This window comes from Pezoporus flaviventris, unplaced genomic scaffold (assembly GCF_033815535.1).
Source record: "Pezoporus flaviventris isolate CSIRO_AGI_PZ_B2104156 unplaced genomic scaffold, CSIRO_AGI_Pfla_v1 ptg000013l, whole genome shotgun sequence".
NCBI classification, from domain to species: domain Eukaryota; kingdom Metazoa; phylum Chordata; class Aves; order Psittaciformes; family Psittacidae; genus Pezoporus; species Pezoporus flaviventris.
In genome coordinates this window covers 33559982-33575303 of record NW_026892561.1, presented here as the reverse complement: position 1 = coordinate 33575303, position 15322 = coordinate 33559982, and the positions used below count along the sequence as shown (strand labels likewise).

The 15322-nt window shown below is 41.4% G+C and overlaps 1 protein-coding gene across 1 annotated transcript in view; it reads left to right on the top strand.

Annotated features, from left to right (window-relative positions):
- SCHIP1 (schwannomin interacting protein 1) overlaps positions 1 to 15322 on the top strand; it is a 189877-nt gene that overhangs the window by 46631 nt on the left and 127924 nt on the right. The window contains exons 2-4 of the mRNA XM_061452636.1: positions 7798 to 7862; positions 8712 to 8792; positions 11846 to 11996. Coding sequence (XP_061308620.1) covers positions 7798 to 7862; positions 8712 to 8792; positions 11846 to 11996 — 297 coding nt within the window. The remainder of the gene's footprint in view (positions 1 to 7797; positions 7863 to 8711; positions 8793 to 11845; positions 11997 to 15322) is intronic.

Below are 15322 nucleotides of genomic sequence, written 5' to 3'. Positions count from 1 at the left end.
TATGCATTTCCCTTCTGGCCATTTACACCCACTTATGGAGAAATTAATATATCAGCTGTCCTGGGCATCCTTATGTAGCCAAAACCATAGCAAAGGGATCACGCACAAGTTCAGTTCAAACGTATGAAGGCCAAGACTTTCTGGTTTTGTTCCTCATGCTGGGCTTACACTTAGTCAATGAAATTTTGCGTTGAGTCCTATCTTGATAAAATGATGAGTGAGAAGACAGCAATGTCATGATTTACAAGATTGGGAAGAGAAACAATTAGATATTATGTCCGTAGGGTATAAAAAAGGGAGGAAGGGCTTTACATGAAGAAAATAAAAATATTTCTAATTCATCTATTTAGTGATGAAAGTGTCCTGTGAAATAGGAGGCATATGCATCCCATGGGAATGTCAAACACTAATGAGTAAAATTCTGAGAAATGATGCAGTGAGGAATTTACCTTTGGCAGAACAGTAAACCCGCTGCTCTAATAAAGCTTTTCTTTCTCTGCCTTGTTAGCTTTTCAGTGAAAGACCAAAGGGATATACCTACAACCCAGCAATGGGTTCCAGCTTCTGAAACCCAAGCCAGCCTCAAGTGGGAGGTGGGGCTGTGCTGCTGCTGGATTTGCAGGCAGGACTGGTGTGGGTGACTCAGCTAACAGTTGTGTGGGGCACATCATGTGCTGAATGGCACAGGGTGCAAGAGGCAGGCAGCAATCCAGAAACTATCAGAAGTGCTGGGAAATTCGTGCTTCCCCACCTCCCCTTTTTTTTTTCTGCCCTCTGTCAGACAGTTTGAATGGGGCTTTGAGCAACCTGGTCTAGTGGAAGGTGTCCCTGCCTGTGGCAGGAAGCTTGTAACTTCCAACACAAGCTGTTCTTTGATTCTGTGGCAGTGTTGCAGGAACCGATTCAAATGATCCCAAGAGTGCACCCCTAGCTCCATCTTGAACTCCCATGGAAACCTTAGGAGTTAATCTGAAAACAGTGCAAAGCAGCACAGAATACCTTGTTAAGAAGTTGCTTAGCCTGAAGGGACTTCTGAGTGCTAGTGTTTTAGATGCTGCTGCATTGCTGGGTGTGTGTGGACCTACAGCAGATGCATGCATATAGATATTCACTGCATGTGAAGGATGGGGATTAAAAAAAATGGTACAACTGTAAAAAAGTATAAAATGGTACAACAGATTTCTAAACATTCCAAACTGAGCAAGAAAGAACCAGCAAAAGAACTGTTAACGGAGTTGCACTGTAAGAAGCACCTTAGGGGACTTCTGGAAAATTTGAGCATATTCTGTGAATATGTGAGATATTAGCTAGTAAACTTAAAAGAAACTTGTTTTTGAAAAACAAATCCATGAGGCATGGACTGTGCTGGAGAACAGTGGAAAGTAATGTAGTCCTTCTTGGAGAACAGCCTAAATTGTAGCAATTGGGCTCTACAAGTATAACTTTGATTTTCAATAAACTAAGAAAGTGAGTATTAAATGAAGTATCTTTTAGGTATCCAGAATAATGGAAACATGACCAATAAATTGTGGGAGTTAATTGCCTAATGGCTACTGTGCTCCATTTATCAGCTAGATCCTCTGAAACCTTGCTGCAGCATCAGAGCATGCTTGTTTGTGCTGAACAGCCATGATGTTTAATGCTCACCCCAGTGGCACTCTAATTAATGGTAGCCTTTTTCCACTCTGAAATGTTTTAGAGATGCTTGCCCTTTGTTTCTGCCTCTTGGCCTAATTTTCCGTTCAGTGTGACACACTCTTTCCTTGAGCAGTCCTCGGGTTTTGGTTGACACCTCCTTTGGCATGTTTGGAAAGACAAGTGCATGGACAAAGCCTGCACACACCCTGTGCTCACTAGGAGAAAAGTTTGTAATCAGAGGGTCTGTGGTCCCCCTACAGTGAAGGTGAACCATGGAAGGGAAATAGAGAGTATTTGATGGAAGAGCAATGGAAAAGCCTGTAGCTGTTTGCTATTAATTCGTAGTTAATAACCACATTTTATTATTTTACTTAATCAAGATCAGAGCCCTACTGCAGAAGCAAAAAATAAGAGCTGTTCCCTTCCTTGAAGATATTGTGACTCAAATGGACTACATACAAACAAGAAAGGAGGTGGAAAGACCTATGGTGTTATCAGAGGTCAGTGGCAGGCTAGAATACAGGTTAAAACCTGAATGTCCATGTTGTGTCTCCCTGGTTTAATGAGACTAATTCATATTTTGTTTCTGATTTGTATTTTGTTTCTAAATCTGAATGTGAAACTTGTTTAAGTAGGTTTAGGTAACTCTATGGATGGCATAATTTTTGTAAAGTGATCTGGCAAATTGCTCTGACAGCTGTGGATTGCGAAACCCCTGTAGCTATGTTAATCTTCTGCAGTTAATGTACTTTTCTTGAGCATTCATAGTTGAAGTGTTGAAGGTCCCTTTTGGGTTGCCAGAGCAAATAAAATAGGACCTTTCCCCTCTCAGTATAAAAAATCCACTATCAACCAATGTGTCTTTCTGTTCCAAAATACGAAGCAGTTGTTACGATGAGAGATTTAATTGCCAACTTTATGGAATGCCCAGTGTATTTGAGGCACAGCATTAGCTTTTAAGTTCCAGGCCCTGAAATGAGATGCTGAATGTTCTACACATCACTGCGATGGGAATTAATGCAGATGGTCTCATGTCTGCCCAAAACTGGGCTCCTTGTACCTTTGATGTACCACCATGTCAGGCACACGGATTCACTGGAGATGTTCCTTTGGGGACAGCCCCCACTGTTGACTACTGAGAGAGAATGGGAGCTTTAGAGGGCTGCTTGAATAATCCAGTATGCTTCCCACTGGAGCAGCATCTTCATGCTAGTATGATGGGTGCTCGAAGTAGTAGTGAGTAAAAGCCTTCACTGTAAAGGATCCTGATCTTTCTATTCTCTTTAGACGCATTGTATCTTGTTAAAAGGCTTAATTAACACACTGTTTGACAGGTCTTGTCATACTGAAATGCAGACTCTACCTCATTTAATACAGGGGCCATGGTCTTCCCAGGGAGAACTGGGCAAAACATAAAAGAACATGAATAAAATGAATATGAAAAAATATAAAATTAATAAATCCCAAGATGTTTCCTGGCTACACAAAGAGTGTGTGAGGGAATTATTTGTTAAATGGGAAACAAAGTCTTAAATATATGGGTAACAGCAGACAAGGGCAGAAGCAGCTCAGAATAGCATTTGCAATGGACTGTTTTCAGTAAACACAAGCAGTTGGGATGTTTGGAAAGCAGCTGAGGCTGCTGCTTCTCTGCTGGAATATGAACAACACATGGATCAGAGCTGGTCCTAAAGGTGATTAAGCACTGCATGCGCTGTCCCCAGATGGGCATGGTAGACTGGGTGAGGTGAGCAGCAGCAGGGAGAGCTTCATTATCTCTGATCACCACAGGACTGGAAAATGGCAGGAGGTGAGAAAGTTAAAGTCTATAAACTGGCTTCCTAATAGGTGACAGAAAGAGGCATCAGGTGGCTTTGATCAGAGGATGAATCCTGCACAGCTTCTGGCCTTCATGGCAGAAGGTACTGCAGTGTTTCTGGCTTCAGACTGCCTTCAGCTGTGCTTGTCCTAGCCATGACATCACTTCAGGAATGGTGCTGGGAAAGGAATGATCGGGTTTGCACATGCTTGTGTCAGTGCAACAGAGAAGAACTTGTACATTTGTCTTTAAATGCAGTGGCTCTGGAACGATATGATGGACTAACGTGTTCACTGGCAGGAGCAGCTGCGAAAGCTCCAGTGATCCATATTGATATTCTCATATTAAAGCTTTTGGCTCTAGCTCCCTCCCTGCACAGCACTGGCAGACTGATGAGACATAGTTCTTCTTCAAGGCAGCAGTTGGGCTGTGCTCCTCCCTCCTGCATCTTACCCAGGTGCTGTCAAGCAGTGCTCATGCTCCAGCCCTTTTCCAGTATCCTCCCTGTGCTCACTAGCACCTTGCAGCCAAAAATGAAGGTTGCATCCTGTTCTGATGGCGCAAAAGCAGCCATGCCACTCTAGTGTAGGGTTTCTCTGGTCACTGTGGCCTTTCTGTGTCAGGAAGATCTCAAATTGGCATCATGGTGTTTCATCAAGTGACCTGGAAGTAAGGAGAGGAAAAAATGCACATGATTGGAAGTTTTTCTGCACAAGAGAAAACCATCATTCAAGAAAATTTCATTTGAAATTTGGAAGAGCACCAATGAAAGAGAACTACCCAAAACAGCTGGGGGGGAACCTTTTTTACTACAATCTTTGGGCTGTGGTTCTACTGAAATCAGAGCTTTCTCTTCTCATTTCCATTCTCTGACCTCTTGGGAAGCACTATTGTATATTCAGCAGCAAGAGACAGACTTCTTAGGCAGAGATACTCAAACAATAGCATGCATGTCCAAAAAGGATTTTGAAAATTAATTTTTAATATGTGGCCACTGCCCTGATTTCTCTGTGCTAGTCTAAGCCGATATGTTCAAATAGCTCCACAGACTCGAATGGATTTTTGGGTATAGCAATAAAAAAAGAATCCTTGCCTGGTACTGGAGGTAAATATTTATCTAGGTGTGGTTTAATGTCTGCAGATTTCTTTCCTTAGAATTTCTGTTAATAATTGGTTTTTAAGGCAGACTTCTTCAAATGGAATTTAGAGACTAGTGCGTCTGGTTTGTCTTAGGTTTCTGCTCCTCTGCCTGCCTTGATGACCCTGTATCTGCTGGCATCATCTCTGTGGCTGATCAAACGAGAGGTGACATTTCATTGCAAGCCCAGACATGGACCAAGCAAAGTCTACAGAGATCTCTGGGTCCCTAAATTAAAAAAAAAGACCCTGAAAATTGCTGAAGACAGCTGGGTGAGGTTGCTAAATCTATGCTCTGTGTGTATGCACTGGCCATGCACACATAGAACCTATACTTGGGCTGCATGGAGCCAAACAGCTGATTTGCAGAGGAGAAAGGCAGAGGGACCCAAAATCTTTTTTCTCTAAACACTGACAGCAAAGCCAAGCAGGCTTTTATAATGTGTGGACTGCGCTGGCAGCCAGGTCAGAGCAGCTCAAGACAGATCTTTTAAGCAGGCTTCTCCCTGTCAAGACCCTACAGATTTGAGCCCTTTGGCCTCTTCTGTCCCACAAGGTTACAGGGTTTCCTGACAATAGTAAGGTCATTACAATAGTTTCCTGAAAGTACAGATATACAGGCTGAAAAATAATGCATAAGTAGAATGCAGCTTTTAAAGACTAGAAAAGGATGTTTGCTTTTAACACTGTTCTTGCACTTCAAGCTCTCATTGTTTGTTTTTTTTTCCTTAGGTATCTATATGTGTCTGTAGCTACCTGATTGCTACTAATGTCTGTATTTGAAGTATACGAAGTAGGAAAACAAAAACTGCAGTAAATTTTACAATATGTTTACATTATAACTGGGTTTGTAGAGGCATTGTAATTCATCATGTGTTCCAACGGAAGTATGGATCCCTTCCAATTTAATTTTCTGAAGTTGGAGTTTGCAGCTGGGTCACTCCTGGTGTAGTCTGGGAGATGCATCTCCTAAGGCTGTGGGTTGGAAGAGCAGCATCGGGGCTGTCACTGCCACCCATCAGTTACCGTGCTGGGGGCTGAGGGCTGAGCATTTGAATCACTTTCTGTGGGTACAGCAGCATAGCTAGCTTCATAAATTTTGTTTCAAGGAGCAATAATCAATACTTCATGGTTAATGACTCAAAACTGAAATTAGTATAGATTTTATGTCTACTTCTCTCCTCAGTTATGCAAACATTGCTATGCCCGTTTTGCAGTTGCCTTATATTAGGGCTTTTATAAAACAGTCCAGTGATGTTTAATTGAAAGACTGAATAGTCAAAAATGTCACAACCAATTTTAGTGTGTTTACTTTTTGTTGTTGTTCAGTCTTCACCCTGAGGTTAATAGAAAATGATGTCAAACACAAGAAATGATTTATGTAAGTCATGCAGGTTTTGTCACCCTGAGTTATATATAAAGTCAATTGCAAATTGTTTTCACATTCTAAATTACTGTACACAGCTCTGGAGTGTGCTGAAAAAATGACCAGCCAAATAATGAGAGAAGAAAAAGTTATTTTCTAAAATAAACTGTGCTTCAAAGGAAACAATTTTGGAAGTTGCTTGGTTTTAATATGCAGGAAGAGAATGTTCCCCAGAGCAGGTAATAAAAAAAGGAAAGCAAAAATAAAAAGGACTTTCAGGAGTGGATCATTTCCAATGGCTGATGAGCAGTAGGCAGCAGCCAGGCCTCCCAAATCATCTGCAGTGCTTTATCAGCTGCAGCGTGTCCACAAAATGATGCTGCGATGGAGACCGAGAGGGGCAAAGACTGGGGAAAACTCTAACTTGTCATCTTGACAAATCTAGTTTATACATAAAATATATTTTGCAGTAATAGTCCTTCCAAGGCTGGGAGGAAATGAAAGCTGTATTAGGAATAAATCAGCTACCAACTGTGATCTTGTTTCATGTCAAAAAGGGCTGAATCCTGTACAGGATTAAAAAGCGCCACGTAAAATTTCTCTGTTTCACAAAATCGGCTTTAATTGGGAAAGCAGAAAGGAGAGCTAGCAGAAGGGAGATCTGCTGTGCTCCTGGAGGCAGCAGCAGTTTTATTGGAAACAAAAATCTTTGATTTATCCCCAGGTCAGATAAGATATAGAAGAGGAGAATATCCTTGTTTTGCCTTTCTAATGTTAGCTTTTCTGGAAATCCTGTACCTGTACACAAGGTAGGTATTAAGTAAATTATCCTCCTTCCTTACTCTCAGTAGCTTTTGCTTTTACATTTGATTCCTAACTTAATGAGCTGTAAGAAGTGAGTTAACATCTTTGTGTTTTGCATAGACTTCTCATCTTTCAATGTTGCTTAATTATCAAACAGTTGATGCATAAACACAAACCTGAAGGCACATCCCTGCATCTCGAGGTGGTAATGCTCTTTGTATTGCATCATAGGGATGCACTCTGGAGGATTCAGTGTTTGCTTGTCAGCCCAGCTTTAGGGAGACCGGGCATGTGTGCTCTGCCCATGCATGTCCCACGCATTCCAGGGCACTCTGTGGGACTGTGCACTGCAAGGGAACAGGAAGCTCAGCCCAGGAATTGCATCTCCTGGATCATGCACTTCATTGCACCAGGTTCTCATTCACACATCAGCTCCCACCCCTTCTGAATAGTAAAACTTTGCCAGTCAGATAAAATTTATTTCTTAAAGCCAAATCTCTGTGCTGATTTTTCTCAGAACATTAGCATGGGAACCCCAGCTATGCATCTGCAGTTAAATTTGTGACATCTCTGCTATTGAAACAGGATCTGATGCAAATATCCTGGTAAAGGAATCAGGCTGTAAATCTCAGCCAGTGACTCTCTTAATTATGAGACTGAATGTTGTTTGATTGCAGAACAAAGACAAGTGCCTGAAAGTATGAGCTGATGCTCTCTTCCCTCTTACCAAGACCTTCTTCTATCAAATCAAAGCAGACACACACTTAAGACATGAAAGAATGCTTTCCTGTTTTGCTCTGCCTATTGTTTTTCTTTTAGATCTTATATTTTTTTCAGACTTGTGCAGGACATATTGATAAATATATTGGTTTCTTTGTAATTATTTTGGATATCTACATTTGAAAGCAATCCCATAGACATGAACTGTTTTATTTAGTGGTTGATTCACAATGTTTTGAGGTTGAGATGGAATCTACAATGTCAACCAAGGACTTCCCATAAGCACATTGAAATGTTTTTTCTCTCCTCGTAGGAAGAGCTCAAAAGGCTCCAGCACAGCTTGGGACAGGTCAATGATGGCAAAGACTTGCTTCAAAGGTAAATGTGTGATTTCTGCACATGATAAAGTGAAATGGCTTTTCTAAGGCAACAAGCCCTTTATGAGGGACAGTCTCTTTGTTGCAGAAAATGTTTTTTCACTTAGTAATACACTAAATATTCAAGATTTTGCATCTCTCCCCATAAATAATTCTTATTTTTAGTTACAGGAGGATAATTTCTGAAAACTGCTGCTGATTGAATGGTGTAATTAAGTGCCCAGTAAAGTCTCAAAAACTCCACAGGTTGGGGTCTAATCTTACAAATATTCACGTGAATATTCATGTTGCTAGTCCCATCCAAAGCAGTGTCCCAAGATGTTTGATTTTGATCTTCTAGCATTTTGAAATTGCTTTCTCAAAGCAATTGGTTTGCAGCACCAATTCCTCGATCATGATTTATTACAAAGAATCTTTTCTTCATATTCCTGTATGGCTTTTGCTGATGTAATTCATTTGCTACCAGCATTACCACTGTTACTTTCCATTTGACTCTCCAGCTTTTCAAATGTAGCCCCAGGGATGAAAGTTAATTTGGCACGAATATCTATTATATTTGCCGGTCATTTTTTTATTTGCAGCAGTCTCTTTGCTGGGTGTGTCTGTCTCTGGAGCTATGGCATCCAGGTTTAGTGCAAGGACTTGGGAAGACTGATCTGGAAAATGGATCCAAATTCATACTTTGTGTTAACAGTCAAATGGGGCTGGACACAGGAACCCAAATGCCTTCCTCTGAAGACGCTTTATAATAAGCAGCTCTTATATGCTCTTGTCAAAATTTCAGAATTAATTCATAGTGATTACAAAAATGTCATGCTGAGACAATTCAAACTCCTTTTCTTTTTCATAGCCATCACCTTGCCATGGATGAAGAAAATAATATTGAAAAATATCATATCAACTTACAGCCCTTGGAATCAAAAGTGAAAATGTAAGTAATGAAGAATATCATTTCTGCCTTTGAATACAGCAGAGTTTGTCCAATTCTTGAACTGCAGAATCAAGACTGTACCCATTGTGGATTTCTTCATAACTTTAAGTTTAAAAAAGCCTCAATTTAGCAATTTAACTAAGCTCTTGTCTACCTTTAAGTAAGTGAATATTCTCTTTGAACTGAGTTTCAAATGTTAAACTTCAGAGTTGCACTAATTTTGTGATTTCCTCTGTGAAACTAAAGAATATTTGAGAATCTGCTAGATTTTTCATATATACAGAAAACATCCAAGGGGGGAGAACTATAGCAGAAGTAAATAGGAGTCTTTTCAGTGGTAGTATTCACATCTAACATGAAGCTTGGTTAAAGTTCCCCAGGCAGCTCATGGGACTCCTCTGCAAGAAGCAGTTTTTGGTTTGCGTGGGGATGGAGGTGTAAGTCGTGTAAGTCTGAGGAACCCAGGGTTCCGAGCTGGGGGGGGTGCCTCATAACTATGTCAGTAAGAAATCTGGATGTTTTTGCTGGAAAGTGAGGCATTTGGTAGCCCTCAGCCAAGGCATATGCATGACGCCTAGCTGCATCACCTGGAAGGAAGAGATAAGGTAATGGTTCTGGTAATGAACTCCACAACTTCCAAATGCAATAATTTTAGTCTTTGTAATACATTTCTACATGTTGTATAGTTTACCATGGGGTCAATTATTCTAAAAGGCTTGATTGTGCTGTAACAGAACAGGTAGTAATACTGGGGATGTAACTTAAAACTTACCCATGTCTATCAGAGCAGAGGACTCCTCTTTGTACCTCTTTCAGTGTTGCTTCTCCAGCCCTGGTGCAGGTGCTAGCTCCATTCAGTAAGCACTAACTCTGCAACAATATGTTCCCTATGGACTTCCCAGCAGGCAGAGAAAGCTTAAAATGGCTCCACTTGCATAAAAAAATATGAACATCTTTATGCTGAAGCCCCCAACTACTTGGGAGCTAAAATGGCAAAGTTTTGCTACATCAGGCACAGCTTTACACTGAGTTGTATGCATTGCTACATTACACACTGAATTTCACTTTCATTTGAAAAGCTACAGCTAACTCACTACTGCAGGACATTAAAATATTAATGCTATATTAAAATATTAAAAAGACATGAAGCTTCAAATTAAAATCCAGCCAGTGTCCTTCAGTCATGCAGCCAGACAAAAGAACAAATTTTCAGAGAGCTTTCTAGAAGGGTAGTTATGACTTAACCTCAGTATGATCCCAAGCTTTAAAATAGGAAGTAGATGTAAATATAAATGTGTAAATACTACTTGTATTATGCAGTAAACCTTGAAACAGAAACAATGCAAAGTGTAAATACTTGAGCTGTGAAGATGGGGGGGTTATTAAGCAAAGTTCATTTACTGAAAGCTTCTCCATTGGCACTCACACTTGGGAGCTCTGGTAGATATTTCTGTCCTTTTTGGGGCTGTTGTATGAAAACAACACAGGCCTTAACCTACCTGACTGGCTCTGAAATGCAACCATCCTGGTGAGGTTTTAACAACATAGTTGTGTTTCGAATATGCCATTGTCCTAAAAAAATAACAAAATACATATATGTGACTTCCTTAACCTTGGGATGTTCAAAATATCATGTACATTGGGAGCATTGTTCTCTGACCAGTAAAAATTACATGCCAAGAGGCACTTCCCACTCTCTGGAGTTCCCAGCGCTGCAGTCAATGAGAAGTTGTAGGTGTGCTGGTGCTGAGCCTCCTCCTCCTCCTGCAAAACCAAGAAGTTGGACATGCCAGTGTCAAAAGCCTTTTCAGCAGTGTCTGGATGCTAAACGTTTTTCTGGTTTATGGAGATGGAAGCAGAAATGACAGTTGTTAAAAAGGCAATGGAAAGGGAAAAAAACTCTTCTTAAGGCAAAGTAAATCTGTGCTAAAGGCTTTGGACCCTTTGATTTGAACCATACCGTACTTGGCAAGTTTCCTTCAGGAGTGAGCACTGTTCTGGGTGCAAGAACTGTGGGTGGTAGCAGGGACAGGCTGGTTTTGGGCATGGAACCCCTACCAGGGAACATCGCAGCAGTAAGAATGAGTGCCAAGCCCTTTGGGAGCAGGCAGGATGGAAGAACACTGGCTCCCACCTGCTCCCTGCAGAGCTGCCCAGACAAGAGCTTTGCACCCCCTGCTAGTCTGAGAACAGCTTAAGTGAAGGCCAGGGTACTGTACCTGATTAACAGACATACTGAAGGCTTTACTGACTTGATATCACCCTGAATAAACTCTCAATTACTCAGACATCCTTTCTAGCTCATTGCAGTGCGCTGCTGCTGAGCCTCAGGCCAGATTTTAGCACAGCCTTTCTGCAGAATTCACAGAACACCCACATACTTTGTGTCAATGCCATTACTATTGTAAACGCAGTTTTAGTTCCCAGCATCATTCACTGGTTTCCCTGGCACCTCCAGAAAGGCACGGGTGGTCCAGCACTGCCACCTGGTGAGAGCTACCCCAGTTTCCTCTAAATCACCAGACGCTGGCTGGCACAGAAAACAGAATTTGTTTACGGAACTTCACATCAGATTTTAGAAATCTGGTCAAAGTTTTGAGTTCAGAAGCAGAGATCCTATCACAATTCCCAAATGTTTCTTTGGAGGAGATTTTAAAGGATATTGGTCTGGTTCTGAATTTCCAACCATACCTGCATTTATAAACTGAAAGCTGGTATGTCGAAGGCTGTTAATTCTTTAAAACAGATAAATGCAAAATCGTGTTTGCAAGATGTAAGAGATTTGCTGAGTTATGTGCAGTTTCAAATTTAAATCACTTCTGTAGGTTTAGAGATCTGAAATAAGGAATTGCTTCTACTACCTCAAGTTATACTAGTAGTGACTAATATAAGACCTATGGAGGGTAGTTATATGTGATCATTACACAAATTAAAAACCAAAGTGCAGAAAAAAACAAAGAGAGAAAACCACCCAAGCCCACCTCTTCAGTCAAGAATATTTATTTTACATCCTTTTTTGTGGCTGCACCCCTCTGCCTCGGTGTCTGCCTCAGCATCCAGCGAGCATGGCGTGAGTACCTGCAGCGCCAGGACCTGCCACACCACGAGCAGTTGGACAAGCGCAGTCCCTCCCCACCTTCCCTCTCCTCTGACAAGATGAGCAGGTCCATCAGCATGAACACCTTTTCCGACAGCAGCACACCGGTGAGTACAGCGATTGGGCCCATTTTTCCTATTTGTTGCTTTTCATTGGGCTTCTTTCTAGGACTTTGAACAAATGAAGGTGAAATTATGGGCTAATCATGAAAGAGAGACTTTCACAGGAGTAGTAGTGGCTCAAAAAAATGTGCTAGTAGATGTGCCTCTTGTAAGTACAGTTGAATGTGTGACTGTGCATGTTAGACCTGGATCTCAGCAGATATTAGCAATGTTTTTGATGGGAAATAGGTGTTTCCAAATGGTGGTGTGTTCTTCTGCAGAAAGCAGGGATCTTCACATGTGTTTAGCACTTTGTGTTCTCCAAAAGCCTAAGTTGTGGTGATTTTCCTACAAACAAATGTTGTTTGTTTGTGTTGTTTTTTGTTTGGTTTTGGTTGGGGTTTTTGGTATTTTGTGGTTGGTTGGTTGGGTTTTTTCCCCTAAAAGAGACTTAAAGAAGTTATCTAGAGATTAAAAATTAAAATTGGGTTTGAAATAAATATTCGTTCCACCTTGCAGACTGGGTGACCAGTGAAGTGGCTGGAGGCTGAACTTCTTTTAATGCGACTCAAAACTAGAAACCCAAGTACACAGCCTGTTTTTTGAAAACAAGTGGAGTGGGATCTTTTAGGTCAACAAATCAGCAGACATAGAGTCTATAAATACTGCTTTCAGCTTTGTGACAGAATATATCAGATTTGAGGGAACTGTAGACTAGAGTACATGAAATAGTTCAATATTTTAAAGAAAGTACATGGGATGGAAATTGTCATAGTTAAATAGAAGCAGGACCAAGATGCACAGGGAGAGATACAAACACGTTATTTGGATCCCTGCTACGAGGGTGTATTGCTCAGCTATAGGAAGTTCTGTTGCCAGCCATAGGACAGCTATTTGGTGGTTTCTGAAGTCACCACAAGTATCTAGAAATCATTGATAGTGGGTTTCTTCAAGTAGGTGGAGCTGCTATGCAAGGAAGAGATGTTTGCTAGTTTAAGTGCCTTCAGTTGCGGCATTGGAGCAATGCCACTGAATGTGAAGCACAACACAGGCCCACAGATCAAACAGAGCTTTTTTGTTCAAAGAACCCTGGTCTTGGACTTACGGAGACATTTTGACTCTTTCCTCCATTCAACCACGTTCAATTGAAGCTAGATGAGCTCTTTCCAGCAGCTGTTATTTTTGTGACACTGTGGTTAGGCAGGCTGCATTAGATTGGACAGCATTTAATAAAATATTACTGAGACTGCACTGTGTTATTTTTAGATGCCTTCCTTGTGTTCAGAGCTGGAGACCAGAATGATAGACTGGGTTGTGATATTGGGTTATACACTCATGGTCTCATGTATTAAAAGAATGAGGTTCTTCTAATGAGCGGTATAAATCTGGATATAAATTTTTATCTGCTACTGGCATTTGCCATACGGGAGAGCTAGGCCAGCAGCTTGGCCACCACAAGAGGTCCCTCGTACGCTGCGCAGAGTGTCTCCCGGATTCTCTCAGAGGTTCTCCAGCAGTAACCTGGTTTGGGAAAGGATGCATTTTCAGTATCTTCAAAGTAAAATGAGTAAGCCTCAGAATTATTTGTTTGTGAGAAAAATAAGCTTGGATACTAGAATTGCTACTTAATTTGTATTAATGAAATTTTTCTTCCTACTTGTTTAATGCAAGTATGGGAGTATTTTCTTTCACTTTTCTAGTGCCAAGACTGTCAATAACCTTTGAAAAACCCTGCAGTTTGCTCTGAAGGCAAAGGAACCCCAGTCTATTTAATGTGTCTTTGATTACTGTGATAACCAAGGCTGTGAGGGACCCATACTTTGATGTGCAGGATGGTTCTCAGTTCTGGGATGAGGCATTGTAACTCCAGGCAAATGATGTTTCAAAGACATCACAAACTTCTAAAAATGAGACCTACTGAATTAAAATGTTTTTCTGTCTGCATTAGAGAGGTCTGCAGGGCACCACGAAAGTAGGGAGCAGATGACAGAAGTGAGGAGAAGCCTTCAGTGTGGGGGCTCAGCAGGTGCCCTAAGAGGGAGATGGTTGAAGGTGTGAGATCTGGTGGGGAGGCACTCTGTGGGTAAGGTCTGGGAACAGCTACTGATACAAAGCAAAAAGGCAGCAACACTGTTTGGTATAGTTTGTCTCCTGATTGCTCCTGGTGAAGTAAAATAGTGGTGGCCCTGTGTGAATCATGGTCTTGGTTTTTAGGGTGCATGGCTGAGCGCTCCGTTGTGTGCACAGAAGTGCTATCAGTGCATTTCCTCTTGCAGCTGGGCTGGGTCATCCTTGGTAGCCCTTGGACACATACACTAAGGACAGACTGATCGTATGCAGTAGTGAGTATGTTCCTGTATAATACGTATATGCCTTCCTGATGGCAAAGGTCACATATTTTTAGTTTGGAATTGGTACTGTCATATTCAGAGCAGGGCAGGGATAAGGACAGAGCAAAACAGGGGCAATTAATCTTGAATTGTTGACATATGACCTGCAGAGTAATTGATTGTTGTAATGAAATAAAGACTTCGGCAGAATTAAATGCTCCAATGAGATTAAGCTGCATTTTTGCTCAGGTATGAGGTAAACTAAAGGAAGAAGAAAAGAAAAAGAAAAGAAAAATCTAAGCAGAGAAACCATCTGTAATGACACACTCTCTTGAAGTTCTGTGCTTACAAGACCCCAGATGGAAACTGGGATGGGGGGGGGGGGGGGGGGGGGAGGGTGAAAGGGTGAATTGGGGAATAACCAAGCAGTCAGACACATCCATCTCCCAAGTCCTCAATTTGGCCAGAATTCCAGAACTAAAACTTTTTAAAATGGGCAAATTAGTTGTTATTATATATTTTTTTGCATTAGTAGTGCTCCTGGTGCCCTAATATACCTATTGCTAGTCTTTGCACAAATGTATGTTGTGCTGAGCAACATGGGGTCTCCTAGATTTCTTTTGCTGTCTGGCAGTCTTTCTCTGAAAAGTTGGGAGGAGAGAGGAAGACTGAAACCTGGACTCTTTGGAAGTTTTCCCATTTCTTTTTCAGAGAGGTTTTAAACAACTAGCATGTTGTCCTGGGTTCAGCTGTAACAGTCATTTTTCTCCTTCTCAGTAGCTGGTGAAGCATTGTGTTTTGGCTTTAGTTTGAGAACAATGCTGATAACACACCAATGTTCTAGTTGTTGCTAAGTAATGTTTTCCCCAACCAAGGACTGCTCAGTCTCTCTTTCTCTGCCAGTGAGGAGGGGCACAAGAAGCAGGGAGGGAGCAGAGACAGGGCACCTGACCCAAACTAGCCAAAGAGGTATTCCATACCACAGCACATCATGCCCAGTAT